Raw genomic sequence first — 26,307 nt, 5'->3', positions numbered from 1 at the left:
CAATCAAGGAGGATAGTCCGGGCTAAAATAATTTAATGACGTTACGAATTGATTTTAAAATGGTCTATATTGCTACAGCTGGCAATGGAACCTCCAAACGAAACAAAGTAAAGATAATACATAAACAGAGACCGACCACACCAGTTGGTCCGCCCATGATCTCAGTCATCGCACGGACTTTGCAGGTGTCAATCACAATCGTTGCAGTGGATATTCTAAAACAAAAGAAAGGGGCAGCCGGAGATATAGATTTACAGAGCCGCCTCCATCTTGTCCAGAACAGCGCGGGTGAACTCGTGAGTGGTGGCATTGCCACCCATGTCGCGAGTCCGCGATTTTCTATCAATCTGTTAGCATGTGTATTTTATTTCAAATGATCGATCACTCACCCTTCACCGATCACCTCGTAGACCGCCTTGGAGATGCGGTTGGCGTGGTCATCCAGACCCAGGTGGCGCAGAAGCATGGAGCCAGACAGAATCATGGCGCTAGGGTTGGCCTGGTCCTTGCCCTTGATATCCAGGCCGACGTGACGGCAGCCGGGTTCGAAGACGGCAACGTCGCGGCCCATGTTGCAGCCGGGGACGACACCGGGACCGCCGACAAGAGCGGCACCGACGTTGGAAAGGATACCGCCGTACAGGTTGGGCATGACCATCACATCGAACTGCTGGGGACGCGAAACAGCCTGCATGGAGGCATTGTCCACGATCATGTCGTTCACCTCCAGAGTGGGGTAGTTCTCGGCGACCTTGTGGAAAGTGCTGCGGAAGAGACCGTCGGCCAGCTTCATGATGTTGGCCTTGTGGATGCAGGTGACCTTCTTCCGGTTGTTGGCGAGCGCGAAGCTAAAGGCGAACTTGGCAATGCGCTCGGACTTGGCGCGGGTGATGATCTTCAAGGACTCGACCACGCCCTGAACCGACTGGTGCTCCAGACCGGAGTACTCGCCCTCGGTGTTCTCACGGATGATGCACAGGTCGACATCGTTGTGGCGGGTCTGGTAGCCCGGGATGTTCTTGATCAGAGAGATGGACGCGTAGATGTCCAGCTCCTGACGGAGCGCGACGTTGAAGGACTGGTGGCCCGACCGCTCCACGGGGGTGTGCAGGATACCCTTCAGACCCAGCTTGTTGCGCTTAAGAGACGCGATGGACTCCTTGAACAGCTCCTCCGAATGCTTGTTGCCCGTGTCCACACCGCTGACATCGACCTGCTCCCACTCAATCGGGACGTTGTCGGCCTTGAAGATGGTCTTGACCGACTCGGCAACTTCGGCACCAATGCCGTCACCGGGAATCAGCGTCACCGTATACTTTCCGCCATACTTGGTGGGCTTGAAGATGTCCGACTGCACCGTCGCGAAGGCTAATTGCACAGGTTAGCGACACTATACCACATCATTTTTCGCTGAGGATGGGGGCCAGTTGGGCGTACATCGTGCAGGAATGGAACCAGCGACAGAGGGAACCACGGAAGCGCTGCGAAGCAGAGTCTAGACAAAGAGCAATTGATTAGCCACCAGCTAGGCGCAATGCCAACCGCCATCGGGGGGTGTTGTTGGGAGGGCGGGTAAGAGGAGGGTGTGGTAGTGTGGCAGGAGGTATCATCGGACGGAAGTGATGGCAGACAAAGAGGAACATACCCGGGCAGGCTGAGCCGTTCGTGAGAACATGATTGAGGGGGATGGGTGACAACGGGGGAGGGCACCAAGATGGGATGTCAATTGGGAGAGGAAGTGAGCGGTGGTTGGAAAAGAAGAGAAGTGAAAGAAATGGCCGAAAAACGGCAGAAAAGGGCGGATGGGCTCGGCATTGGCGCCGCGCGACTCAGCCCACGGGCCGATCTTATCTCACTCGTCGTTATTGACTCCCTCTTCCGGCTGGGACTTCAAAGAACGAGTTGATCCTTGCTTCTTTGGCTTCTCGAGCATGAATCTTTACGACTCTATTGATGAGGCCTGCCGTGGCTCTCCCTCAATAAGCAACTCTATTCAGTGCCGACGACGATTTCGGGTCTCAATAACATCGCTCGCAAGGGCACCGGCGTGAATCCCATGGCTCTGCACGACTATAAGATCAGTTTGCATTCGCTGTCTAGATCATATTTCCTCAAGCACAATCCACCAGCTCTTCAGATCTTCCCAGAACCAAAGTAACCAACCTCCGAAGTCAATTCTTCACTCAATCCATCATCAAGATGCAGTTCCTCACCGTCGCCATTGCCATGCTGGCAGCCACCTCCGTCAATGCTGCTGCTCTGCAGAAGTGGTGCGGCCACCCCGGCCAGGGCTGCTACATGATGAAGCGCACCGCCGATGTCACTGGTGATGTCAAGCGCTCTGCTGAGGCCCTCGCCGACGCCATGGCTGAGGCTCACCCCATTGCCCTCCAGAAGTGGTGTGGCCACCCCGGCCAGGGCTGCTACAAGGTCAAGCGCGCCGCTGAGGCTGTCGATGAGGTCAAGCGCTCCGCCGATGCTCTCGCAGAGGCCATGGCTGCCCTCGATGACGAGGAGTAAATGTGAGCAGCCCGCCCCAGATCAAGTCCTCCTGCGCTATACTGACCAACTCTCAAACAGCATTCGACCCATCTGTCTACCGCCGGCACTGGTCCGGTGTGAATCAAGTGGTCTGACGGAAAACGTTTCTGCCCGGCGCAGCATTTAACAACATACCCAACACCACCACCAGTGTACGCGAGGAAGCACCGTGGAAATTTCGTGGAATCCTGTCTATGGCGAACACTCTTTTTGATACTGGCCGTGGCAATTGCTAGTCAATTTCTCCCCTATGATTTTTTGGATGTGGGCGGGTTTATGAAGAGAAAATGTTTTTAGAAAAGAGAAAAATCAATACATTCACGTTGGGATATCACAAATTCACTGTGCTTGAAATATGTACAGTCGTAGCTACCTATTCCAATAGGCCTAGGCAAATCCACTTCCCTCGAATCCAGACCTCCGCCACTCCTGGCTTTGATACACGGGGTCCCTGGACGGAGAGTATGGCTGTCCTGTCGTAGGCTCTGTGGGCAGGTGCCTCGAGCCGGTTTCTGAAGCATGCATCTCATAGCCCGATATCATGTACGGCTCGGCGTACTGCTTGCTATCATCCATGCTATCGTACATCTCCAGGTCCTGAGTAGAAGAAGGGTTTAGTCCGGCGATGGCTTGCTGCTGTTCGAACTGGGAGTATAGTTTCCACGTTTGGATCAACCGTTCCTGCTGCTCCGGGCTCGCATGTCTAACCAGATCCAGTTGACTGGTCGAAAGGGACTGTGGCTGCAGGCCGTTTTGTTTCAATAGCACATCAATGTCCGCAGCCCCTGCTTTATGTTGGGAAGCTATATGGGACGAGTGGTGGTAGTGCTGGGTGACGCTATACGATATGGGTGGAGTCTGGGACACCGAGGGGCCTGTGGACTGTTCTGAACCGAACTGGCTCAAGCTCATCTGCTTGCTGAACAAATCGGCCAGCTCGTTCTGCATTTTCAGGTTGCTTTCCGCCGCCGACAGGCCGCACTGTAGTATTCATTTCCCGGTCAGCGGGGGTGACAACAGAGAAGATGGAGGAGAAACTACCTTGCTACAGTGTGGGTTCTCGACAAAGGCAGCCAGTGCAAGGGAAATGTCAGAGACATGTCCGCAGAACGGGCACTGGTGCAAGATGGAGGAGGACATGGTGGTGGTGATGGTGGTTGAGCAAAGAACATGGTGTCCGGAAGTTTAACTAAATCAGCCCGACAGTTAGTGCCCGAGCGGAGTTAGGCAGATATTGCTAGAGCTGTCCGGTCGCGCAGTGCGATATCGCAGATAAATTTAGTATGGAATCTCGAATAATAATAATAAGTTGCCTCCGTGTGTACTAAGTACAGGGGTTGTGGTAACCCTAAGTCGACATTACAGAGGTCTGGAGCTTGAAGAGACAGAATATATACCCACCACTTCTACCAACATCAGGAAAGGCCCAAAATATTAAACCGACCTACCTGTGTTTTGTTCAAAAATCAACCCAAACAAAAGAACGAACGGACTAACCAACTAGTAGCAAAAGGTGCAAGATCTATGAAGGTCATGTGACCTAACAGGCAACCCCCGTGACGCGAGCTGGTCCAGCTTCCCCGGCAGCTCACCCATCATCTCACCTTCTTCCCTCCATCCTTCCCCTCAATCCCACCTTCTTTCTACCTTCTCTCTATTCCTGTTTCTCCCATTCCAATAGCTACCCTCCCTCTCCTTCCACTCCTTCCTATCATCCCCGTCAAGCTTAGGGCCGGAGAACCTAGCTGCGTCCCTGCATCACCATGGTGGGTTTGCTTCGCTCACCAGGAACACAACCCCCCGGGATTCTAATTTTCTGACACAGACGTCAATTGGCACTGGCTACGATCTCTCCAACTCGGTCTTCTCTCCGGACGGCCGGAATTTCCAGGTCAGCCGCACTCCCTCCCCCATCATCGCGAAGCTCGTGCGCCAGAAACCTAAACAGCTTTCCCTCGATAGGTCGAGTATGCAGTCAAAGCAGTCGAGAATGGAGGAACCGCTATCGGCATCCGATGCAAGGATGGCGTGGTCTTGGCCGTGGAGAAGATCATCACTAGCAAGCTTCTGAAGCCCGGTGCAAACAAGAGAATAGCAACGGTGGATCGCCATGTTGGCATTGTGAGAAACCCCTCCAGTTGGAATTGTGATTCAGTCCTAACCGGGTCCTTGTCGAACAGGTATCCGCTGGTCTCGTCCCGGACGGTCGCCACTTTGTTTCCAGAGCCAGAGATGAGGCTTCCTCGTGGAGGGCCACTTACAAAGGCCCCATCCCGATCGCGGCGCTTGCCAATCGTCTGGGCGGCTACGTGCAGGCTTATACACTGTATTCCAGCGTGCGGCCATTCGGCGTGACTTCGATTGTCGGTGGATGGGATAGCGAGGCCGAACTGCCCGTGGATGGCCAGGTGGGAACCGGACCCAAGTCGGGCTCTGGTGGAAAGGTCGAAGGCACCAAAGCCGGTGGTCCTGGTCTCTACATGATTGAGCCGAGCGGGTTGTATTGGGTACGCAAGCAAGCACTGGCTGGATTCATGACATCGGATGATTCTCTTTTGCTGACTACTATTTGTGTGCAGGGCTATTACGGTGCCGCTACTGGCAAGGGACGACAAGCGGCTAAGGCGGAGCTGGAGAAGTTGGACCTGAGCGCAGGGAAATTGTCGTTGCACGAGGGCGTCAAGGAAGCGGCCCGGATTATCTACGTGGCCCACGAGGACAGCAAGGACAAGGAATTCGAGCTGGAGATGACCTGGATCAGTTCGCTGGACGGGCCTACCCAGGGACGACACGAGGAAGTGCCCCGGGAGCTCCTGGAGGAAGCGGAGAAGGCTGCCAGGCGGGCTCTGGAGGGCGAGGACGAGGAAGACGAGGGGGCCCGGGGCTCCGGAGAGCAAATGGAAGAATAGAACGGCTCCGGTTGATATCTTTTAATGTCCTTGTTTCTTCTTCGCAATCAAGAAAATTTCATTTCCTAGAGCTTCTCTCTCTCTCTCGTATTCACAGCATCTTCCCCTCCGACCACTCCCTCCGCTTGATACCCAATTCCACAGCCGCACTACCCCAATCCTCGCCGTGGTTGTGCATACCACTCTTCCCCAGCCCGGCTCGCTCCAGACCCTGCTCCTCAGTGAGCACAGTCAACAGCCCGAAAATGACTGGCACCCCGGAATCCAGCTGAACCCGCATCAGGCCGTGGCTGACGGCGTCGGCGATGTATTCAAAGTGCATCGTGGCACCCTTGATCAAGACCCCGATTGCGATCACAGCATCGAAGGGCTTCTTCGCCCCCGCCGCGGGGGCTGTCGGCGATTGCGTCAAGTCGCTCGTCGATGCCGACAAGAGATCCGTGGCGCTCATGCCCTCGCCGGAAGAGCTGCTAGCTTGGAGCTGCGACGCAGCATAGACACTAAGGGAAGAGACAGGTCTCGTCAGCGACAGACCGACAGAGCGGGAGACGGGCCAGGAGAAAGAACTCACCGCTGCACACCCAAGGGCAGCTCGTAGCTGCCCGGCACGGTCTGGATGGTAATGTTGTCCTCCGTTACGCCCGCTGCGAGCAGGCTTTTCTTCGCTCCAGCAATGAGCTGGTCGATAATCTTCGTGTTCCATCGTGCGTGGACAATGGCGACTCGCAATCCCGAGCCTAGGTGATGGCGCAATCAGTCAGTTGGAGGGGCACGAGTTCGTGGATGCCTGCTTGCCTTACCGTCGTAGGTCGGAGCAGCGCCGGGGCCCTTAATAGAGGTCATTTTGGTGTTTATGAGAGTAGGGAATTGTTAGAGGCGAGGGTTGTCTAAAGGAAGAATCGAGACGGGAGAGGGAAGAAGTGACGGGAACAGCAAAACACATGCCCGCATTCATTATTATTTGGCGGGGAATGTCGCATCTACTGTGTACATAAACGACTGGAACAACAAAAGCCAAATTCCATTCTTCCCGAGAGAGTATAACACCCTAGCGATTAAAAATAACACAGATGGTTCGCCATGCAAAGATCATAATAATAAGCGTCTACTCAACCGTCACCGACTTGGCCAGGTTGCGCGGGAAATCCACATTCAGGCCCTCGCCGACTGCCAGCCAGTACGAAATCAGCTGCAGCGGGATCACATTGAGCAGGCCCTGCAGACAGTCCACCGTCTTGGGCACATCAATCTTTTCGGTCAGCGCAGACGAGAACTCTGGGTCGTCGGGGTTGCAGATGACAATGGGGCGGCCACCGCGGGCAATGACTGCGAAAACAATGTTAGCATCGGCCATCCATCTTTTAGGAAGCGAGAAGACTCACCCTGTTGATAGGCATTGAGCGACTTGGTGAAGAGGTTGTCGCGCGTGAGGATCATGATGATCGGGAGGTTCTCATCCACGAGAGCGAGAACACCGTGCTTCAGCTCGCCGGACATGACCGCCTCGCAGTGGAGATACGAGATTTCCTTGATCTTCAGTGCACCTGTTCAAACGATTAGCTTTACGGGCCACACATCGGTGGTGATTTGATTGGACTTACCCTCAAGAGCAGTGGGGAACTGGGCACCGCGGCCCAGCAGAAGCAAACTCTTCTGGTTCTTGAAGAACTTGGCGCACATATCCTTGATCTGGTCATTGAGCTTCAGGATCTCCTTGAACTGGCCGGAAACCTTGCCCAATCCCTCCATGATCTCCTCACGACGCTTCTGTTTCGAGGCGCGATCCTCGCTGAGGGACAAAGCGAACATGACCATGGCCACAAACTGGGAGGTATAGGCCTTGGTCGAAGCGACACCGATCTCGGGACCGGCGTTGATGTGCACACCGCAGTGGGTGAGAAGCGAGATCGAAGAGCCGACCACGTTGACAACGCCAACCGTCAGGGCACCCCGCTCGAGACAGTAGCGGAGAGCCATCAGCGAGTCAGCGGTCTCGCCCGACTGGGACACAAAGACGCAGGTGTCATCTCGGAATACTGGCGCCTGGCGATCGAGGAAGTCCGATGCGAGCTCGACGGCGATGGGGATCTCCGTCAACTCCTCGAAAACTCCCCGCACGGCCATGCAGGAGTGGTAGCTGGTACCGCAGGCAATGAAGATGATTCGTCGGCAGCGGCGGATGGTAGTAATGTACTGGCGAAGACCTCCCAGGGTGACCTTCTTGTTGACCGCATCCAGACGACCTCTCATCGTGTTCACGACGGATTCGGGCTGCTCAAAGATTTCCTTTTGCATGAAATGGTCGAACTTGCCCTTCATAATCTCTTGCAGCTCCAGCTCAATGGTCTGGATGGCGCGGACGTTGGAGGTGCCATCATCCTTGGTCAGGCGGTGGATGTTCAGCTGTCCTTCGTGGATATGGGCAATATCATCATCTTCCAAATAGAGCACCTTCTTGGTGTGTTCCACGATGGCGGAAGGGTCCGACGAGAGGAAGAACTCGGCGGGCTGGGGGATGCCATCGTCGGACAAGAATGCCCGCGACTGGGAGCGGTGCAGCAGCGACTTGTCCGGCGGGGCCAGGAGGCTCGTAGCAGACTTTTTGGCGGCTACGTTCTGGGAGGCCTGTTCGGCCGGGAGAGCGCCATCCTCGGAAAACTCCACGTCCACAAAGTCCACCTTCATCTTCTTGGATGTGCGCACACCGATCACCAGCGGGGAACCCTTGCGGGCCGCGATCACCTCATGAGGGTAATGCACGGACTTCATCAGCAGCCCGAATGCACCCTCCAGCTCCTTAATGACGGCCTTGGCCAGAACAGTGAACTCAATGTCCGGGTGTTGGTCGTACAGGTACTTGGCCAACTTGGCAATGCACTCTGTGTCGGTCTCCGTCTCGAAGCGGAACCCCTTGGTCTCGAGGAGGGCCTTCAGCTCCTTGTAGTTGGTGATAATGCCGTTGTGGACGACCGCGAATTCCCACGAGGGGTCCGACCTGAGGAACCCGAGATGGTGAGCAACCCCGCCCACTTTGTTTTTTTGGGACTGACTTACCGGTGTGGGTGGCAGTTTGTGCGCGAGGGCGTACCGTGAGTGGCCCAGCGAGTGTGAGAGATGCCCGCGTGAGACTCGAAGATCTTGGACATGTCCACATCCGACTCCGCAATGAGCTCCTTCAGTTTGGCGACCTTGCCCACCTCCTTGAAAGCACAGACTTCATTCTTCTTGTTGCCATCGACGGCCATGCCCGCGGAGTCGTAGCCCCGATACTCCAGTCGTGAGAGGCCTGTGGATGAGGTTAGAGAGCGACCGAGGGTGGGGGAGAGGCGATCACATACCATTGAGCAGGGTATCGATGATAAACCGACGGTCCCTCTCGACGAGATAGTTGATGTAGCCGAAAATTCCACTAGATCCGAGTTAGGAGAGCCAAATTGGGACTAAAGAGCAAAACCGACCACATGATGAATAGCGAGTGAAGGGATGAAGAAGCAGAAGAAGGAAGGAAAGCAGGTGGGCTTTATAGTGGGGGGGGAAGGAAAGCGAGAAAGGGAGGGAGATTATTATTATTAGTCCCGATCCACCACAGCTGCCCGGCTCATCCAATCAGGTGACTGGCGTGTGTCTCACTTGCCCTGGATCCTAGTTTCAGCAGCGATAAAAATAGCCCCGGTGCCTGGGAATGATGAAAAGTAGGAGTATGTATGCAGGATTGTGTGGCTGGTATGTACAGATTAGTCCTTATCGGGACGATGAGACTTATACAATTTCGTACGAGAGGAATCGTACTAGTAGGACTAGTAGTGGTGGTGCATCTCTCATCCCTGTAGTTAGTTAGTTAACCCAGTTACTGCCATGGTTAGTCATCGAAAATTCTCCCTTCTTCACGATTGTCCGCGTCCCCACCAATTCCACTCCCAGATCGCGTCTTTGTCTCCTTTCTGGTCCCTTTCACCCTCTCCCCCTCCGACCTTGCGCTCAGCCCATCCAGACCCAGACCGTCATCTTTTCCTCCGGTCGGTCTGTTCGCCGTTCCACCAAGGATGCTGCCTTGTGGTCGCGCCACGGTCGTCTCTGGCGTGTAGCCATCTCGAAACGATGTCACGCGCCTCGGCTGGCTTTGCGGACTTTTTTCCAACCGCTCCTTCCGTGCTGCAGCGGAAGCGCTTCCGATCCCAGGATCGTCGCGAGAAAGTGCCTGGCGATGGCGACCAGATCTCCGAGGCCACCGCCAACCTCCCGGCATCCGACATCCCCGGCACCAGCGGCACCAGCACCGACGAGGCCATCTCGGGAGACGGGGAGCCGTCTCAAACGTCGACCGTCGCGCCGGAAATGGACGCAGTGAGCTTTTCTTCCTCTCAAAAAGCTTCCGAGGGGGTTTCCGCACCGCCCACGGCGCCCACGTCGAATCTTCATCCATCGCATATCGATACCCTGACACCACTCACCAATGCCGAGTCGTCACCCCCTCGCAAGGGTACCAGTCCATCTCAAGTGAAGGGATCCGGCGAGCGCTCACCTGACTTGGGGCGGGGATCGAATCCTGAAATCTCAAAATCCTCCATTACCCCCGTTCACACTCCTCCCACACCCCAGTCGCAGACCCGTCCTAATGAGACCGTTGTCAAGGGTTGCAAGGCTGTCTATGACCCAGATCTAGATAAACGGTCATCATCCAAGGAGAGGCGCAGGAAGCCAGAATACGTGGATATCCTTGCGAGCGGTCAAGACAGCCCTCCGCTGGACCCGCGCCTGGCCATCCCCAACTATACACGCGGATCAGGTTGCAAGCAAAAGACAAAATACCGACCGACTCCCTACACCCTAAAACTATGGCCCTACGATGCCGCGACGAGTATCGGTCCTGGGCCCCCGGTCCAAGTGGTGGTGACCGGCTTCGATCCCCTGACCCCAATCGCCCCCATCAGCGCCCTGTTCTCGAGCTTCGGTGACATTTCGGAAATGAATAATCGCACAGATCCCATCACCGGTCGGTTTCTGGGAATTTGTTCTATCAAATACAAAGACGCCGCCTCCTTCCGGGGTTCTGGTCCAGTGTCGGCCTCCAGCGCCGCGCGACGTGCTTATTACGAGTGCAAGAAAGAGCAACGCATTGGGACCCGTCGAATTCGTGTGGAGTTGGATCGAGAAGGCGCGGTTTCGGAGCGAATGGCTTCCAAGGCTGTTGAATCTCAACGACAGGCCTCCAAAAATGTCTCTACACCAACCCCGGACCCAAAACCAGATCTTCAGACCAAGAATAATGAGCCGCCACCAACCGCGCCCAAAGGTCCTTCCGGTCGATCGGCCATGCGGCCTGGAATCACGATCCCCGAGGGGCCCAGGGCTAGCGTTCGATCCCCTGCACCGCTATCACTGGTAGAGGATGTACCCATCTTGAACCAGATCAAGCGTGAACCTTACATTTTCATTGCGCATTGCTATGTGCCAGTCCTCAGTACCACGATCCCACACCTCAAGAAGCGACTCAAGCTCTTTGGATACAAGGATATTCGATGCGATATGACCGGATACTATATTATCTTCGAGAATTCACGACGAGGTGAGCAGGAGACGGAGCGGTGCTTTCGGTTAAGCCACATGAAACCTCTGTTCACCTATATCATGAATATGGAGAGCCAGCCATATGGGAACCCGAACTACGAGCGCAGTCCTAGCCCCGAACGGCTTCGAGCTGAGCAGCGTGAAAAAGCCGAAAAGGAACGAGCGCGCAAAGAAAACGAATTGGACCTGGAAGAAGAGAAGAAGATACGTGCCATTGACCTGGATCCTTGTCGAGAAGTGCTTTCAATCATCGTTCGCGATCTTCGAGACAAGCTTTTGGAAGATGTCAAGTCACGCATCGCGGGCCCTACATTGTACGACTATCTCGATCCGAGCAGGCATGCGGCGAAAAGGGAGAAACTGGGCATCGCAGACCCAGAAGGCCCGAAAAGGTCCATGTTCCGCATTGATATCGATAGTAGCGTTGGGACTCCGGATACTAGGTCTGAACTATCCGCAGGACGAAACCCACTGGGGACATCGGGCCTCAATGTCCTTGCACTCCCTCGTATCCGGAAAGCCCAAGGCCTTGATCACGCAGGGGCGGCCTTCCTCGATGAACGGCGCCGCCAGCCCTTGCGAAGACGAGAGGTTCGGCCTCTGTACCACCGCCTTGCGCAGTTGCATGACGATGAGGATTCGGATGACGAGCAACGGACCCCTCGGGCTCGGGACACGGAGGAACAAGATAGTCGGCCATTGAGCCGTGCAAGTTCAGTCTCGTCTGAATCTGAACAGGATGAGGAATATCACTCGGATGTGTTCGAGCCGTCTCAGGCAATTGAAAATGAGGTGGACAAGAGTCTCTCCCCCAGTCTAGGAAGAGGAAACGCTTGACTGGAGAGCACGCAACACGGAAACGGCAGAGACAAGATGATGAACTCTTCGGCGTCGATTCTTCGGAAGTGGCGGACCGCAAATACACAGACAAGATCTCCGAAACAGCTGCGGACGCTGAAGGTCCTGGGGCTAAGCTGGCTATTCACGACAAGCAATCAGAGGAAGGGTATTCTGATTTGTTGCCTGAAAAGGAGATCGATCTGCCTGTCGAGGAAGAATTCGTTGACGAACCGAGAGCCGAAATCCACTGGGGTGTGTTCAAGGAGAAGCCGCGCGCCACAGTGGAAGATGATGAACGCATTGTGATGGATCTCGATGGATGGCAGCATTTGATCAAGGATGATGAAGATCTACGATTCCTTCGTGAGATTATGCCGGAGCAATGGCAATCTAGTGTTGGGAACCTTGCTGGATGGGCGTGGAGGCAGAAGGAGATCAAAGCGCTCAATCGACTCGAGGAGAAAGGCCCGACATATGACACACTCGGCATCTTGGGCTACTACGTTCCAAATGCCTCTGGCGCTGCTCGGACTGAAGGGCGCAAGAGGATTCTCAATTCTGAGAAGTCGAAGTACTTGCCGCATCGGATCAAGGTCCAGAAAGCACGCGAAGAGCGCGAGGAAAAGGCAAAGGCGGATCCCCAGACCGCCGCAGCCGAGGCGGCGAGAATTGCTGCTGCCAAGACCATCTCCAAATCCTCGTCAAGGTCGACGCGTGTTAACAACCGCCGACTCATCGCCGACATCAATGCACAAAAGCAGGCTCTTCCAACGTCTAGCGGCGAAGGTGACGTCCTTCGTTTCAACCAGCTGAAGAAACGAAAGAAGCCCGTTCGTTTTGCCCGGTCTGCCATTCACAACTGGGGTTTGTATGCTGAAGAGAACATCACTGCCAACGACATGATCATCGAGTATGTGGGAGAAAAGGTGCGCCAGCAGGTCGCCGATATGCGAGAACGCCGGTACCTGAAGAGTGGGATTGGCAGCAGCTATCTCTTCCGCATCGACGAAAACACCGTCATCGACGCGACCAAGCGAGGAGGCATTGCCCGGTTTATCAACCACAGCTGCACGCCGAACTGCACCGCCAAGATCATCAAGGCGGATGGCAGCAAGCGTATCGTCATTTATGCGCTCCGGGACATCGAACGAGGTAAGCGCAGCTGCCCTCCTGTTGACAAGCTTTGGACGATCTCACTAACAGTGGCAATAGATGAGGAACTCACCTACGACTACAAATTCGAGCGAGAATGGGACAGCGACGACCGAATCCCCTGCCTCTGCGGTTCCACGGGCTGCAAGGGCTTTCTCAATTAAGCGATTATCTTCAGTTCGCATTCAGCACATCCGGTGCATGGCGTTTGATCGGCCTGGCTGGCTGGCGTTTTTATGGCGGCCTTGTATGGTTTTCTTGTTTTTGACTCGGCATATCTCCTCGAATTACTACTACCAACCCCTCGTGTACAATAACTACCAATATTAGAAATTTCAGTCGTCATTCGATGTGGTGTGAATTCCTATTAGAGGACTTGTTTCTTTCGCCAGACAAAACAACAATCGATTGTAAATCTCCCGGGATCAAGAGTCCGCGAACCCAATGCCCTGGCGTGTATTCCGAATGGGGACCCTAAAGAAGATCTGTAGTTCTAGCCTTCTCAAATTCACAAGGCGTCCCCCAGTCCCCGTGCTTCCTAAAGATGCGCATCCATGATGTGATAGTCTCGCCGACCAGCACGCCGATATAAATATCAATAACCATGTCCTTAGACTACAACGGGGCGCGTTAGCAAGTTCCTTTTCTTTTCTCCACTGCAGTATGTAGTGGGGTGGAATCGATCTTACCCAGATGGCTGGGGAGGAGAAAGTTGGCGATGCCCTCCTTGATCATATACTGGTGTCCGCAATTCCCGCAAACCAATTTACCCTCGGCGACATGCGTCTCCAGGAGCAAACGATGCAAGTCTCTCAGAGTCTGTTCATTGTCGAGTGCCTCGCCTTCGGGTTTGGATTCGGGAATACTGGGGAATCCGAGCTAAAGACCACCCAACAAGGACGGGTCAGCACTCTTTCGTTGGTAATGGATGTGTGGATCATGGTAGACAGAAGGGATAGGGGAGAGATACCTCATTAGCAGTAACCCGCAGCGCTTCCCAGTCAACGCGAGGAAGGATATTGCGAATAAACTCCGGCTGGAAATCCAGCTCCTGCTGCTCCAGCTCGGCGTCGTGAAAGTGTAGCGGAAACGACGTCTGCGCGGTCTTGCACTCCTTCACCGCGCATGTCACGAAGTTGGCCGTGATGACTTTCATTGCTTGTAGGGGCGGGCTTCCGCTCAGCAGAAGCTCCTGTGGTCAAGCGGTGCGAATGATGAATGACATGTCCCAGTTTGCGTCTGGGGAGTTGTTCGGGCAGAAAAAAATAGAGGGATGGTCATGTGATGGGTGTTATCTTAGCTTATCGATAAAGGGTTCAATCTAGTCTGACTACCCTAATTGAAGTATATGTGGTAACTAGAAAGCTAGGAAGAGCATACTGGGCTATTATACATTATCACTGGGTTTTTATCTGCACATCTACCAAATCCAGGTCGTCAATATCATAGTCTTGGAGACAGGTATCAGGATCCAGCCTGTCCCCATCGAAGACCAGCGCCACATCTGCGTCGCTGGGAATGTCGTGTTTGTCTCGGAAAGCCGAAATCAAGCGTGATACTGGCGTCTTCAGCCTCGCTTTGATCCGGAAGTCGTTCATCCCGGGACTTCGCAGGACGATCCGGATCGGTTGCGCCTGCTCATCCGCCTCATCGCCGGGCGGAGACTTCTTGCCCGTGCCAGCATCGGGAGAAGACGCGGATGGAGAGGCCGTTGGAAGAGTATCAGAAACCGCCTTCATATGGATCTTTAGTTCAGCTGGACTGGACGATAGTTCGTCGTCCATCTCAGGAATCGTGCTGCTGTCCATATTGAGCCCCAGGCTCTTGCAGGTAGTTACGTCGAAGAGTCTCCGGCCCTTCCAGGTCAAATACACGGACGACTGCATATCTTCAGTGAAGTTCTGGCGCTTACACCAGGCCAGTCGCACTTCCCGCAGCCCCTGGGACATCTTACGGTGAACAAGCAGCGGCTTCGTGTTGATGATGTCTGATGAAATCAGGATTTGCACATTTGGTTCGGGCTTTGCCGCTGGTTCTGGTTTTATTAATGGTGGAGGAGGATGTGGCGATGTTATTGTCGTATCCAAGGGGCGTTGGACATCTTTATTCATTGTGTCATGCGCGTCGCTCGCTGATTCAAGACTTGTAGTAGAGCGGGCAGGCGAATCATCGTGAGATTGTAAAGCCCTCAGGCGGTCCACCTGTGGTGCATCGGCTGCACGGAGGTCGCTTTCAGGCGAGTCTGGTGGCGCGCGCTCCCCATCGGAGTCAATAATTTCCGGCGACGCGGTACGGCGTTTGTTCTGAGGATGCGATGGCGAGCGTGAGGAGGGTTCAGGGAGATCTCCTGATTCATGCTGTGCACTGTCAGCTCCATCAGCGCCGGAGTCTTCTGGACTGCGCTCTTCTTCCGCGGCATCTGAGAGACGAAGCCGTTTGTGCCCGCGCCCGTCATCTACAGATGATTCATGATGCTTCTCGTGCGCTTCTCGATTCGCCGCGACGATGTCCGAATAAGTCTGGCCCGATCGGCGATAAAACTCCGGGTTGGCACCGCCTGTCTGCTTCGATGCCCAGGAGGGTCTGTTGAAGAATGAGGGCATTGCAATTACTGTGGTGAGAGGAAGACAATCGCAATGGCTGTTCATGACTAAGGGGCCCATCTACAATGGCCCGCCTTCACCGCCCTCTCCACCGCTCGTCTTCTTCCCATCTCTCGTTCTGCTCTCCCACGCTGGTCTCCTTCCTTCCCCAGGCAAATCCCACTCATCACCTCTACTTTGCCTGCTCACCATCATGGAGAATGGCCCTTCCTCCGAGGGGAAAGACCCGTCGGCATTCCTGGGCGAAATCATCGGCGCGCCAGTGATTGTGAAATTGAACTCGGGCGTGGTCTACAAAGGTAGCGCAGAATGGCTCCTCTTACTCTCTGCATGTGATACTAATGAGATTTGGCAGGCGAGTTGCAATCTGTCGATGGCTACATGAATATCGCCTTGGAGAAAACAGAGGAATTCGTGAATGGCAAGCTGCGGCGCAAATACGGTGACGCCTTTGTCCGGGGGAACAACGGTATGTGTTGCGACTGGCCTGGAAATGGTGCTGTGCTGACTACTGGATTGCAGTGCTTTACATCTCTGCCAGTTGAAGAGGGAATTGGTTGTTCTAAGAAAGAGAGACAGAGTTACGAATTATAATCCTTGCTTCCTTCACGTTGTACATGGTTAGTCATCGTAATCTAGATATTCGGAGGGGCAAACTTCTTCTCCAGAGAAAAGTTTCCCACTCCCATCCCACACCATGTTGCAGGCCATCAAGTACAGCGAGGGTCGCCTCGAGATCCTCGACCAGCTACAACTTCCCTTCGTCGAGAAATACTTCCCCGTCCGGACGGCCGAGGATGGCTGGCACGCCATCAAGAAGATGCAAGTGCGCGGCGCGCCCGCCATTGCCATCGTAGCCATGCTCGCCCTCGCCTCGGAGCTGACCACCCTCATGGCCACAGGTGACGTTCCAGCAGAGGCCCAGGAGGCCCGGCATTTCATCTCGAAGAAATTGCACTATCTGGTCACCAGCCGGCCTACGGCAGTCAACTTGAGCGACGCTGTTCGCAAGCTGGAGACGTTGATCACAGACCAGGCTCAGCAGCCTGGTTCGACCGGCCAAGGTGTTGCGACAACGTTTATTCGGGCGGCGGAGGAAATGCTCGGGAAAGATCTGGAGGATAACCAACGGATTGGAGAGCATGGAGCGGCTTGGATCATGGCCCATGCGAGTGCAGGTAGTTCGACGGTTTCCATTCTGACCCATTGCAACACCGGGTAAGCACTGATTCATGGATGTCCCGGAACACAGGCTAACGAAGAGGCAGTTCTCTCGCCACGTCGGGCTATGGAACCGCATTGGGCGTGATCCGTTCATTGGCGTCGAAAAACGTCCTACGCCGGGCCTATTGCACAGAGACGCGACCTTACAACCAGGGATCTCGCTTGACAGCCTTCGAGTTGGTCCACGATAAGATCCCCGCTACGCTGGTTACGGATTCGATGGCAGCAGCTTTACTGGCAGGCGATGCTGGTGTGAACGCTATCGTAGTCGGCGCAGACCGCGTGGCGGCCAACGGAGACACGGCAAATAAGATTGGCACCTATGGCTTGGCGGTTTTAGCAAAGCACCATGGGGTCAAGTTCCTGGTCGCCGCACCGCGGACAACCATCGATCTGGCCACAAAATCCGGCAACGATATCATTATTGAACAACGTCCCGGGGCAGAGGTGACTAGCATCCGGGGGCCCCGCGAGGATTTCGGGACAAGCGGCGCGCTGGAGACGATCCGCATCGCTGCGCCGGGGATTGATGTCTGGAACCCGGCCTTCGATATGACTCCGGCGGCTCTGATCGACGGTATCATCACCGAGGTGGGGGTGGTAGAGAAGGGTTCGGACGGGCAGTATCATATGGACGGGCTATTTGGCACTCGTTGAGTCATTTTGGGGTTCTTGGTTGGTGCTGTGGTCTCCTGCATTGGATTCGGCGTTGGCCGTGCTCTGGCCGTGCGCTTCGAATCCGGCGAGGAGTTCCTCGACCTTGCCTTCTAGTTCGTTGAGGTGGTTCTCGAGTGCGGACGCGGTCATTTCGCCCCTGTCAAGTTCGAGGTCAGGAAATGCAAATAATAGATCGAAATAATAGACATCGATAGATATACCTGGCAAGGTCTGCAAGCGCCTTTGGACCCGTTTAGTTGTGTATTTCCTTTCGCCGAGATGGGATATTGACTCACTTGGGTAATATCAACGTTGGAGGGGTCGTCTTCTGGCATTGTCACGGTGTTGATCGCGGCATGTGGTGGCTGAAGTGAGAATGAAGAGGCATGAAGCGGGCGGTAAAAAGCAATTTACGGTCACGTGTTTATGGTATTCTTATCATTGTTAATGGGACGCTAGACGCCTGGTCTTAGCGTTGGCCCTCGGGGTGGACGAAATCGCCTCCTAGGCGCGCAACCACGGTTGCAGCTATCTTTTTTACCCGTCGAAACCAGTATGAAATGGTGGCGCCCGTGGTAATTGAAAAATGTACTGAGATACAAGATCCCAGGAACCTCTATTTGGCAAGATGACTTCAACCCGATTTTCCCAAAAAAAAAGTTGCTCCAATTTAAAAAAAACATGCTTCGACGCGGATTTGAACCGCGGAATCTTTGCATACCTCATTATTAACTACAAGAGTTAACTACAAGTGCAACGCGTTACCACTGCGCCACCGAAGCAGTTTCTTCGCTATATAGACCAATATATCGACTAATAGAGCGGGCCATAATAGACCAAATCAGATTAATCAGGCGATACTGTAGTATAATAGAATATACTCCTTACTCTTTACTTTAATTTTTAATCTTCTCTTTTTATGTATAATTGCTTGAATACTAACTATCATATTAGGCATCAAAATATTTCTTCGGTATAAATCTTGTCTAAAAAGCAAAAATGAATCAACCGGCGTCGTAATGTAGCAGAGCCGTATCGTGGGTTCTCTCACTGGCGATAGTGAGGATAGACCACTGGGGAAGTTGTAGAATTTCTGTCCATACGCTATAGGCTGGCAAGCCTATTTTGGGCTGGCTGCTCAAACCATTGTTCGTTTTGACTTCAAGATCGAATTGTCATGGAGATATATATACTTCGGATGTCTATCTATGATCTATGCTCCATTCCTTCCAAAACAACACACAATTCATCCCATTGAAGAATACCAGGACGCAATTTGAGAGCCACGATCTCACTATAACCCAAGCAGGGTACCCTCATTATTATCTATTTATCTATTAAGTGCCAAAGTACTAGCCTAGGTACTCCCCTGCATGGGGTGAAGAAACCCAACGTGGCCTTAGCTCACACCGCCCGCCCGACTAGGACGGACTTGTATACAGCCAACTAACCACCTGGATCCCCGGTCCGCGCTCCTCAGCTCCCACTATCCACCGCAAACATGGTCCGTCGAAGCTCCCCTTCCTTCCAGACCCCATGCCCTAACTACTAACAGGCGCAAACACCCCAACAACGGCGCGCAAACGAGCGCTACGCAAAGAACGAGGCCGCAAAGCGCGGCAAGCCAGTGACCAAGACCAAGCCCAAGCAGAACTCCAAGGCCCCAGTGTCCACCACCTGGGTTGGTATGTGTTTCCTATCGCCGCCAGAAGCAGAAACAACCAACGTGCTAAGAATTGATACCCGCTAGTCCTCCTCGCCTTTGTGGTCTGCGGCGGACTCCTCCTGGAGCTCCTGCGGGTCGTCCCCGAGATCTGGTCATACGTGACGTCGATGTTTTCGCGAATTACAGGATAAGGAAGGGATAACACGGACGGGATGGCGGGTCGATGCCTTTAAGATGATGGGTCTACGAGATGTATTATTCCTTGTACCAAATAATCACAACACAGGCTTTCAACCGGTCGGAGACATGGCCGAGCCCTTCTTCTTTTTCTTCGGGCCAGATTTCTCTACGGACTCTGCGCCATCCTTCTTCTTCTTTTTCTTCTTCCTCTTCACCAGCGTTCCCTCGGCGGGCGTGCCCTCCAGCTGGATCCGCTCGGATGCTCGCTGCATCCGCAGACGTACCTCCTCCACGCGCTGCATGGCTTTGATCATCTCAGTCTCTCCCTCGTCTGCGGACAGCTGGGGCTGTGCTCGGTCATCGCCCGCGAATGAAAGTTGCCCGAGACCACTCGAGTCCACCTGGAGGAGAGAGCGACTCTGCCCCGTAGACCTGCCAGCGGTCCCGAATGTAGCATCTCCGCCAGACAAATCCTCCGCGCCAAATGTTTCGTCCCCGGCGACTTCCATCTTCCGAGGGCGGGGTCGCCGGTCCCGGCGTGGCGCTTGACCCGGAGGGCCGGAAGCTTCGTCCCCTAACTTCAGGTCAACAATGGGGATGGAGTCGATATCCAAACCATCCCCGTTCGAGGTATTGAGAATCTCATGGAATGGCGTTGAACCGCCTGACGACGCATCAGAGGGAGCAATGTAGAAGGGATCATCCCTGAAACGTTCCCGGCGCTCAACTCGTCGTCTCTCCACCTCGCCCATATCCGGGAAGTTCTGATAGGATGGATTGAAGGGCGCATCAGCCGGGGCAACATCGTGAGATGGTTTATGAGAGAGTAGGGTGCGATCTGGCACATAGTAGAAATCCTGTAAGATATGGGGGTCGCTGGATCCGAGAGAGATATAATCCCGGTCGTGGAGAAGAATCGGCAAATTGTCATTGAATGCCTCATCCAGACGAAGACTGTCGGGAAGGGCAACCTTCTTCTGGGCGGTGCTCGCAACGGGGTTGAGCTCGAGACCCGTGAACAGGCTCGGGATAACCGAGGCCAGAAGGAACGGCATATCTTCGCCCCCTGATTGCATTGCCTCGGCGGCGAGGCGGAGGATTTCCAAGAATTCAATGGCGCGCTCCTGAACATCTAGATCTGGATGAGCGGCTAATGCGTCAAGAAATTCCACCACCCGGGCCAACAAGAGCGATATCTCGCTTCTCCAGGATGGAGCTCCTTGCTGACCACTTCGGCTCACTTGTACCAAGACCTTTGGTATGGCCTGTAGGAAGAGGGAAAGGGTTCTCGCAGGCAGCGTGACATGAGAAATGTCAATCAAGGACTGGAGGCATCGACTGGGAGAAGAGAGGTAGTCTGCAAATTCGCCCACCACCCATGCAACGGGGCCCAGAACCCCGTCACCGAGGATTGAACCAGCAGGGAAGAGCGTTGATCGGTTGTCAATGAGAATGAGGGACTCTGCAGCTCTGGTGGTTTCTAACCGCACCCCCGCACACGAACCGCAAGGTTACGAATCTCCGACCCGATGCGGAAAGCAACATCTGTCCTTGAGAGAGCGGTCGCGTCCAGGTCGGGATGGGTCTGCATCCAGTGATCCGCGGGTTCTGAAGGTGGGAGAAGGCCAACCAGCTGCACCAAAATGCCGACGTACCACTCGAAGTCGACAATTTCCGAGTAGTTATTGTGCGAACACATGTCCAGAACTCGATGTAGAACCTCGATCCGATAGTCGCTGGGCAAGACGGCCGTCATTGCAGGTGAGTATTGGTCTGATAGCCTCTTGTCATCATCAGGATCTTCCGCCATGTGGCTCGATGAAGGTCTCGATGTCGAGCTTGGAAGCAACCGCAGCTGATCCACGAGACGGTTGACCACCGGCTGTAGAGTATCGCTTGTGACCATTCCTGCCGCCAGATCCAATGCCTGCAGTCGAATGGAGATATCCGCGTCATCCAGGCAATGCATAATGACATCCTGTTGCATGGCAACTAATTCGGGGTGTGTAGTGACAATTCGGTTTAATGCGAGCAGTGCGACGTACTTGACTGTTGCTGTGTGTCAGTCTAGACGGATTCGAATGAACCAATAAAGAGTCTCACGATTGGGATCGGCATCCATCACGATCATGCCCCTCAATTTTCCTACACACAGGGAGGCCACATCGTCGCGCTCTTGGAGACCGTCCTCCCCATCCAGGATCCCACCCTGGATAATGCCATTGATGCATTCGTACAAGAGGGACATGGCCGACGTGGTCTGAATGATATTGGTCAACGGCCGCAACAATTTGCGAGTTAATCGCGGCTCGAGTGGCGTTAACGTTGCGAACTGAAAGAGCGTTAGGGACCTACACTCTTTCATAGAGATCCGAGAGAACCAACCAGTTTGATGATTTTGATTGCCATCCAATTGTTGCCGCTGTCCACAAGCAGCTCGAAAAACCTCGGAGCCAAGGGAAGGAAATCATGCGGTCGCCGCCAGCCAAGCTCACAGACCACATTGATGGCTGCCGAAGTCACACTGCTATCTTCCTCTTCATCCATGAGGCGATCCTTGATCTTGGGCCATGCCAGTTTCAGGGCCTCTGGGTAGACCAAAGCAAGCCGATAGAGACAGACAATGCTCTTCTTGCGCACCACAGGATTGGAATGGGAGAGGCGCGATAGGACATCCGACAGCACAGACATGGCCAACGAGGACGTGCTGAAATGGGGCAATGTGATCAAAGGTAAAGACATGTTGGGGACGCTGGCGGAGGCAATATCCTGCAGTTTGTCAGGCGAGGCCGCGCGAACTGTTGTTGGACAGCACCCACCTTCTTCAGCAAATTTGTTGCCAGCATCAGCACCTCTGTATCTGGGCGAAAGCTCTGCACAGCTCCAAGATAGCCGACGCGCTTCGGAAGGTATTTGGCCGACGACATGACCTCTAGGACGTGGAAGGATGCCCACGACATGTCATACCCAAACATTTCCAAGTATATGAGCTTCAGGAGGGCCGTAGCCTTTTTGTCTGGACCCAATGTTAGCGGGCGATGTTGATGCGCGAGAGGCAGGGCCTACCCATGTCCTGTGTTTTGATCTCCGCCTTGCACTCCCGCAGGCAGGCTTGGATGTACTCATCTTCGCCGCCTTTGTGATTGCGCAGACCCTTGATGAGGTCGTAGAGGGACTTCTCGAACCTGCTTGGATTAGTGGGGGTACGATGGATGGATTCGGGAGGCATTGGACGGACATGGTGGCGGGAGGGCAATTAATGTATCTGCTTCATTCTTAGGAGGAGATCATGCTGTATCGACTGGACTGAACCATGTTCGTCAGTGAGTTGGAGAAGACAAGAATGACGATCGTGGGGAGGGACTAGATAAGGCCCGGTCACGGGACTGCTATCATCCGTTGACCCCGTGAGCTGGCAATCCATCCTTGGGTATTTCCTCAACGATATCATCCCACCATCACATTCCACCATGGCTGTGGACTCCCGATCGGAGATCAATGGCTCCGACCTGATCACAGCATTCAAACTCTCCCAACAAGCACCGTCCCTTCTCCACTCCGCCACCCCCGAATCCGTCGACGAGTACGCCCGACTCGAGCAACTACTCCTAGCCTGTCTGCGCACCGGAGACGACAAATCCGCTCAGGCCTGTCTCACCCGTCTCAGCCAACGGTTTGGCCCGTCCAACGAACGCGTCATCGGACTTCGAGGATTATACGAAGAGGCCGTGGCCGGGGACGACGTCGCGCTGGAGAAATGCCTGACGGGATACGAGCAGATCCTCGCCAATGACCCCGTCAATGTGGTCTGTATTAACGGCCCCAATGCGGAGAATTCACTGGCTGATTGGTTATGTAGCCCATCCTGAAGCGCCGAGTGGCCCTGTTACGGTCCTTGAAGCGACCCGCGGATGCGATCACCGCCTTAATCCAGCTGCTCGACGCGATCCCCACCGATGCCGAAGCCTGGTGTGAGCTTTCTGATCTCTACCAGTCTCAGGGGCTGAGTTCGCAGGCGATCTTCAGCCTTGAAGAGGCGCTGCTAATCGCCCCGAATGCGTGGAACGTATGTCTTATTGTTGTCCTGCAACATGGGGTGAATTCCCTTGCTAATGCTCGATGTGCCTGTCTAGATCCACGCCAGAATGGGTGAACTGCTCTATGTGAGCGCCTTATCGGATGGGAAATCCGCCCGGCTTCTGAGCAAGTCCGTGCAGCATTTCTGCCGGAGCATCGAGCTCTGCGACGACTATCTACGGGGCTTGTACGGCCTGGTTCTGGTATGTTCTTTCTCTCGGATGCCCGATCGGGAACCGACGCTGATTTTCCGTTGCAGGCTGCGTCACAAGTGCTTGAGAGTGTGCCCGAGGATGCCAACGCTGGGCGATTGAAGGCATTTGGGCTGAAGCGACTCGGGGCGATCGTGCAGGCGCGGACGCTGGATGAGCAGAACTGGGCCAGCAGCCGAAGTGAACTGATTGCGGCCAAAGAGCTGCTCAACCGTAATAATTGTTAGTCAGTGTAAAGTAGTCTAATTCAGTCCTGCCCAATGCATGTCTGTCTGTTACACCCTCTGCCCAACCAGCCCAGTCAGGCCAAAAAACAACCCGCCCTTTTTAGTTTACTTTTTTTTTTTCCCTTTCCTTTTTTTACTTCTTCCTTCGTCTTTACCTTTCTCCCTCTGCTTTCTGCCCCTTTCCATCCATCCTCCAGAAACAACACACACCCGCTCAAGCAAGGGGCTCTTCGGTTGTTACACATCTCTCGCGGGGCTCTGGAAGGATTTGCGTCCATGCGCTCGTCCCCCTCCGCCCGTCGCATTCCTCGATCTCGTCGCCGAACCTCTCCTGCCAACCCCACCTGTCGGTGATCTCTGTCGCATCTGCCATCGCAGTCCGTCCCTCCTCGCTTCGTGCATATCCTCGAGCGAGAGAGGGCTCCTCTGACCACCAACCCCGGCACATCCACCCAAACAAACACTCAAACACACCCATATACGCACACACACACATATAAGAACGCCAGTTAGCCAGCTCCCCCCAGCGAGGCTGCCAGTCTCTATGACGTATGTTTCGAGAGAGTCTCGCTTCCTCCCGGATCCCTTCCTCCCCTTCCTTCCTCACTTCCCCCCATCCGTGCCACTAACCCGCCCCACTAGGTTCAGCATCACAATTGACGACCCGGACCACTCGCTGTCAGACGAAGAGGAGTCGTCGGGCGTACATGGCCACTTGCCCACTGATCCAGTTGGTCATGAGTTTGTGGACTATGAAGACTTGCACCTGGCATATCCGGATGAATTGAAAGGGGCTGATCCAGCTTCTCGACCAAGGAACGCGCACCGGAGCCGTCACTCGCTCCACGGTTCCCGCTCGGCTTCGGCCCGCCGCCAAACGTCGCGTACCGCGCGCCGACAGCAGATGATTCCGGAGCGCGAGTTTGCCTCCCGAAACCGGGCACGGCATCATTCCCCAGAATCCCCGGAGAGCTTGGACTCGGGTGAGGATTTCGCCGGCCAATTTGGCCGCGCGGCTGATAGAAGGATATGGCCAGGGGTGCCACAGGCTCCAGGGTATGCCCAAAGCTCTTCTTCTGGCCCATCCTACAGCGCACATCCGTATGGCCATGGCCTATACGGTCATCCCGGCCATCAGTCTGACGAGGTTCTCAGACTCGGCCAGCAGCCGCCCTACGGCTCGTCTGCGTATGCCTACGGGCCTCAGTTCCAACCACCGTACTCGGCCTCGATGCAGCCCTTCTACCCCTCAGATCAACACCAGCACGCCCGACACCACCGCCAGCCGCCGCTGCCGCGCGCCGATGCATACAACCCGCTATCGATGGTTCCTCCTGGGGGCCCGCCGTTCAACCCCCAAGACCTAATGCCGTACGGCGCCCCAAATCACTACTATCGAGACCCGTTCTCTATGGTGCCTCACCAATCGTATTTCTCCCTGTACCCCCAAGTTCCTACCCCGACTAAGGCCGAATTAAGCTCCCCCGCCCCGCACCCCGTCGATGTATCCAAGGACGAAGCGATCGCCCGACTGGAGAAGTTGATTTTGGATGATCGAACGGAGCGGGAAGCCCGTGAAGCGGCCATTGCCCGCGCGCAGGCGGAGAAAGCCGCCCAGGAAGAGCGACTGGCACACGATCAAAAGATTGCTGAGCAAGCGGCTTTTTTGGCTAGAGCAGATGCCGAAAAGAGAGCCGCGGAAGATGCAGCCAAGCTCAAGGAAGAGGCAGAGAAAGCTGCAGCATCGGCAGCATCAACTGCCGCTAAAAAGCCTCCTGCAGAGAAGAAGAAACCCATCAAATTCAAGGATGCCGTGGGAAGGAAGTTCAGTTTTCCCTTCGAGCTATGCGCCACATGGCAGGTAAGGACCTCTTGCTTGCGATGCAAGAACCAACCGCGCTGGAATCGTGGCTAACCATTCTTCGGACTGACAGGGAATGGAGGATCTCATTCGCCAGGCTTTTCTTCACATCGAAGTTATTGGACCTCATGTTGCCGAGGGACATTATGACCTCGTGGGCCCCAACGGTGACATTATCCTTCCGCAGGTCTGGGAAACCGTAATTGAGCCCGACTGGACCATCACCATGCACATGTGGCCAGTCCCCGAGAAGCCCAAAGATGAGGCGGGAGGAAAGGACGGTGGTGGTGGTGCGGATGGGAAGAAGAAGGCAGATCCAGGTACGTCCGCTTAATTCTTTCGCATTGGTCTTAAAAATGACTATGATTGACGTTTTCTCTAGGCAAGAAAGAGAAGGGAGGCCGGCAAAAGAAATCCGACCCCGGGACCATCGCCATGTGGATGATGGGTGGTCGCAACCCCACGCGGACCACCAAAGCCCCCAAAGCGGAGAAAAAGCCTGAAGCGACGCAGTAACGGACCAGATCATGTCCGGTTCTCAGCACTTTTTCTATATTTCCCTAACCATCGTTTTGTTGTTGGATTGGCTT

At 54.6% G+C, this 26,307-nt stretch overlaps 16 protein-coding genes across 16 annotated transcripts; 8 read left to right on the top strand and 8 right to left on the bottom strand.

Moving 5' to 3' along the window:
- Window positions 1-251: 251 nt before the first annotated feature.
- N7474_003883 (isocitrate dehydrogenase (NAD(+)) IDH1) lies at window positions 252-1,675 on the bottom strand (the record flags this gene model as incomplete). Its single annotated transcript, XM_057195298.1, has 4 exons — window positions 252-339; window positions 390-1,368; window positions 1,438-1,495; window positions 1,646-1,675. The coding sequence occupies 4 exons, from the start codon at window positions 1,673-1,675 to the stop codon at window positions 252-254; spliced, it is 1,155 nt and encodes a 384-aa protein (XP_057052694.1).
- A 524-nt stretch (window positions 1,676-2,199) lies between these two features.
- Window positions 2,200-2,520, top strand: N7474_003882 (mating alpha-pheromone PpgA; the record flags this gene model as incomplete). The annotated part of the gene is made up of 1 exon (XM_057195297.1): window positions 2,200-2,520. The coding sequence occupies one exon, from the start codon at window positions 2,200-2,202 to the stop codon at window positions 2,518-2,520; it is 321 nt and encodes a 106-aa protein (XP_057052693.1).
- Window positions 2,521-2,928: 408 nt separating this feature from the next.
- N7474_003881 (uncharacterized protein) lies at window positions 2,929-3,681 on the bottom strand (the record flags this gene model as incomplete). Its single annotated transcript, XM_057195296.1, has 2 exons — window positions 2,929-3,522; window positions 3,583-3,681. The coding sequence occupies 2 exons, from the start codon at window positions 3,679-3,681 to the stop codon at window positions 2,929-2,931; spliced, it is 693 nt and encodes a 230-aa protein (XP_057052692.1).
- A 623-nt stretch (window positions 3,682-4,304) lies between these two features.
- On the top strand, window positions 4,305-5,450 carry N7474_003880 (proteasome core particle subunit alpha 7; the record flags this gene model as incomplete). Its single annotated transcript, XM_057195295.1, has 5 exons — window positions 4,305-4,307; window positions 4,367-4,432; window positions 4,504-4,662; window positions 4,722-5,048; window positions 5,121-5,450. 5 exons carry the CDS (start codon window positions 4,305-4,307, stop codon window positions 5,448-5,450), a joined length of 885 nt encoding a protein of 294 aa, XP_057052691.1.
- A 91-nt stretch (window positions 5,451-5,541) lies between these two features.
- On the bottom strand, window positions 5,542-6,293 carry N7474_003879 (lumazine synthase RIB4; the record flags this gene model as incomplete). The annotated part of the gene is made up of 3 exons (XM_057195294.1): window positions 5,542-5,950; window positions 6,022-6,187; window positions 6,251-6,293. 3 exons carry the CDS (start codon window positions 6,291-6,293, stop codon window positions 5,542-5,544), a joined length of 618 nt encoding a protein of 205 aa, XP_057052690.1.
- A 262-nt stretch (window positions 6,294-6,555) lies between these two features.
- On the bottom strand, window positions 6,556-8,913 carry gfa1 (glutamine--fructose-6-phosphate transaminase (isomerizing) GFA1; the record flags this gene model as incomplete). The annotated part of the gene is made up of 6 exons (XM_057195293.1): window positions 6,556-6,776; window positions 6,833-6,994; window positions 7,052-8,445; window positions 8,505-8,736; window positions 8,789-8,859; window positions 8,909-8,913. The coding sequence occupies 6 exons, from the start codon at window positions 8,911-8,913 to the stop codon at window positions 6,556-6,558; spliced, it is 2,085 nt and encodes a 694-aa protein (XP_057052689.1).
- A 635-nt stretch (window positions 8,914-9,548) lies between these two features.
- Window positions 9,549-13,174, top strand: set1 (histone methyltransferase SET1; the record flags this gene model as incomplete). The annotated part of the gene is made up of 3 exons (XM_057195292.1): window positions 9,549-11,779; window positions 11,839-13,010; window positions 13,071-13,174. 3 exons carry the CDS (start codon window positions 9,549-9,551, stop codon window positions 13,172-13,174), a joined length of 3,507 nt encoding a protein of 1,168 aa, XP_057052688.1.
- A 466-nt stretch (window positions 13,175-13,640) lies between these two features.
- N7474_003876 (RNA methylation protein TRM112) lies at window positions 13,641-14,166 on the bottom strand (the record flags this gene model as incomplete). Its single annotated transcript, XM_057195291.1, has 2 exons — window positions 13,641-13,889; window positions 13,981-14,166. 2 exons carry the CDS (start codon window positions 14,164-14,166, stop codon window positions 13,641-13,643), a joined length of 435 nt encoding a protein of 144 aa, XP_057052687.1.
- A 241-nt stretch (window positions 14,167-14,407) lies between these two features.
- On the bottom strand, window positions 14,408-15,613 carry N7474_003875 (small ubiquitin-related modifier domain-containing protein; the record flags this gene model as incomplete). Its single annotated transcript, XM_057195290.1, has 1 exon — window positions 14,408-15,613. One exon carries the CDS (start codon window positions 15,611-15,613, stop codon window positions 14,408-14,410), a length of 1,206 nt encoding a protein of 401 aa, XP_057052686.1.
- Window positions 15,614-15,806: 193 nt separating this feature from the next.
- On the top strand, window positions 15,807-16,207 carry N7474_003874 (U4/U6-U5 snRNP complex subunit LSM6; the record flags this gene model as incomplete). The annotated part of the gene is made up of 2 exons (XM_057195289.1): window positions 15,807-15,912; window positions 15,969-16,207. The coding sequence occupies 2 exons, from the start codon at window positions 15,807-15,809 to the stop codon at window positions 16,205-16,207; spliced, it is 345 nt and encodes a 114-aa protein (XP_057052685.1).
- Window positions 16,208-16,310: 103 nt separating this feature from the next.
- N7474_003873 (S-methyl-5-thioribose-1-phosphate isomerase) lies at window positions 16,311-17,494 on the top strand (the record flags this gene model as incomplete). Its single annotated transcript, XM_057195288.1, has 2 exons — window positions 16,311-16,831; window positions 16,882-17,494. The coding sequence occupies 2 exons, from the start codon at window positions 16,311-16,313 to the stop codon at window positions 17,492-17,494; spliced, it is 1,134 nt and encodes a 377-aa protein (XP_057052684.1).
- N7474_003872 (uncharacterized protein) lies at window positions 17,477-17,829 on the bottom strand (the record flags this gene model as incomplete). The annotated part of the gene is made up of 3 exons (XM_057195287.1): window positions 17,477-17,651; window positions 17,716-17,735; window positions 17,791-17,829. The coding sequence occupies 3 exons, from the start codon at window positions 17,827-17,829 to the stop codon at window positions 17,477-17,479; spliced, it is 234 nt and encodes a 77-aa protein (XP_057052683.1).
- Window positions 17,830-18,995: 1,166 nt separating this feature from the next.
- N7474_003871 (RAMP4 family protein) lies at window positions 18,996-19,351 on the top strand (the record flags this gene model as incomplete). The annotated part of the gene is made up of 3 exons (XM_057195286.1): window positions 18,996-18,998; window positions 19,050-19,179; window positions 19,245-19,351. The coding sequence occupies 3 exons, from the start codon at window positions 18,996-18,998 to the stop codon at window positions 19,349-19,351; spliced, it is 240 nt and encodes a 79-aa protein (XP_057052682.1).
- Window positions 19,352-19,450: 99 nt separating this feature from the next.
- N7474_003870 (putative AP-3 complex subunit delta) lies at window positions 19,451-22,569 on the bottom strand (the record flags this gene model as incomplete). Its single annotated transcript, XM_057195285.1, has 6 exons — window positions 19,451-20,802; window positions 20,856-21,389; window positions 21,444-21,672; window positions 21,726-22,109; window positions 22,160-22,356; window positions 22,407-22,569. The coding sequence occupies 6 exons, from the start codon at window positions 22,567-22,569 to the stop codon at window positions 19,451-19,453; spliced, it is 2,859 nt and encodes a 952-aa protein (XP_057052681.1).
- A 241-nt stretch (window positions 22,570-22,810) lies between these two features.
- Window positions 22,811-23,856, top strand: N7474_003869 (uncharacterized protein; the record flags this gene model as incomplete). Its single annotated transcript, XM_057195284.1, has 4 exons — window positions 22,811-23,146; window positions 23,200-23,406; window positions 23,474-23,620; window positions 23,677-23,856. 4 exons carry the CDS (start codon window positions 22,811-22,813, stop codon window positions 23,854-23,856), a joined length of 870 nt encoding a protein of 289 aa, XP_057052680.1.
- A 904-nt stretch (window positions 23,857-24,760) lies between these two features.
- Window positions 24,761-26,233, top strand: N7474_003868 (uncharacterized protein; the record flags this gene model as incomplete). Its single annotated transcript, XM_057195283.1, has 3 exons — window positions 24,761-25,717; window positions 25,791-26,037; window positions 26,100-26,233. 3 exons carry the CDS (start codon window positions 24,761-24,763, stop codon window positions 26,231-26,233), a joined length of 1,338 nt encoding a protein of 445 aa, XP_057052679.1.
- Between the last annotated feature and the right edge of the window lie 74 nt (window positions 26,234-26,307).

Source organism: Penicillium riverlandense, assembly GCF_028828495.1.
Source record: "Penicillium riverlandense strain IBT 135883 chromosome Unknown utg000003l_segment0_segment0, whole genome shotgun sequence".
Taxonomy (NCBI): domain Eukaryota; kingdom Fungi; phylum Ascomycota; class Eurotiomycetes; order Eurotiales; family Aspergillaceae; genus Penicillium; species Penicillium riverlandense.
This window is presented reverse-complemented; position numbering and strand designations above follow the sequence as displayed.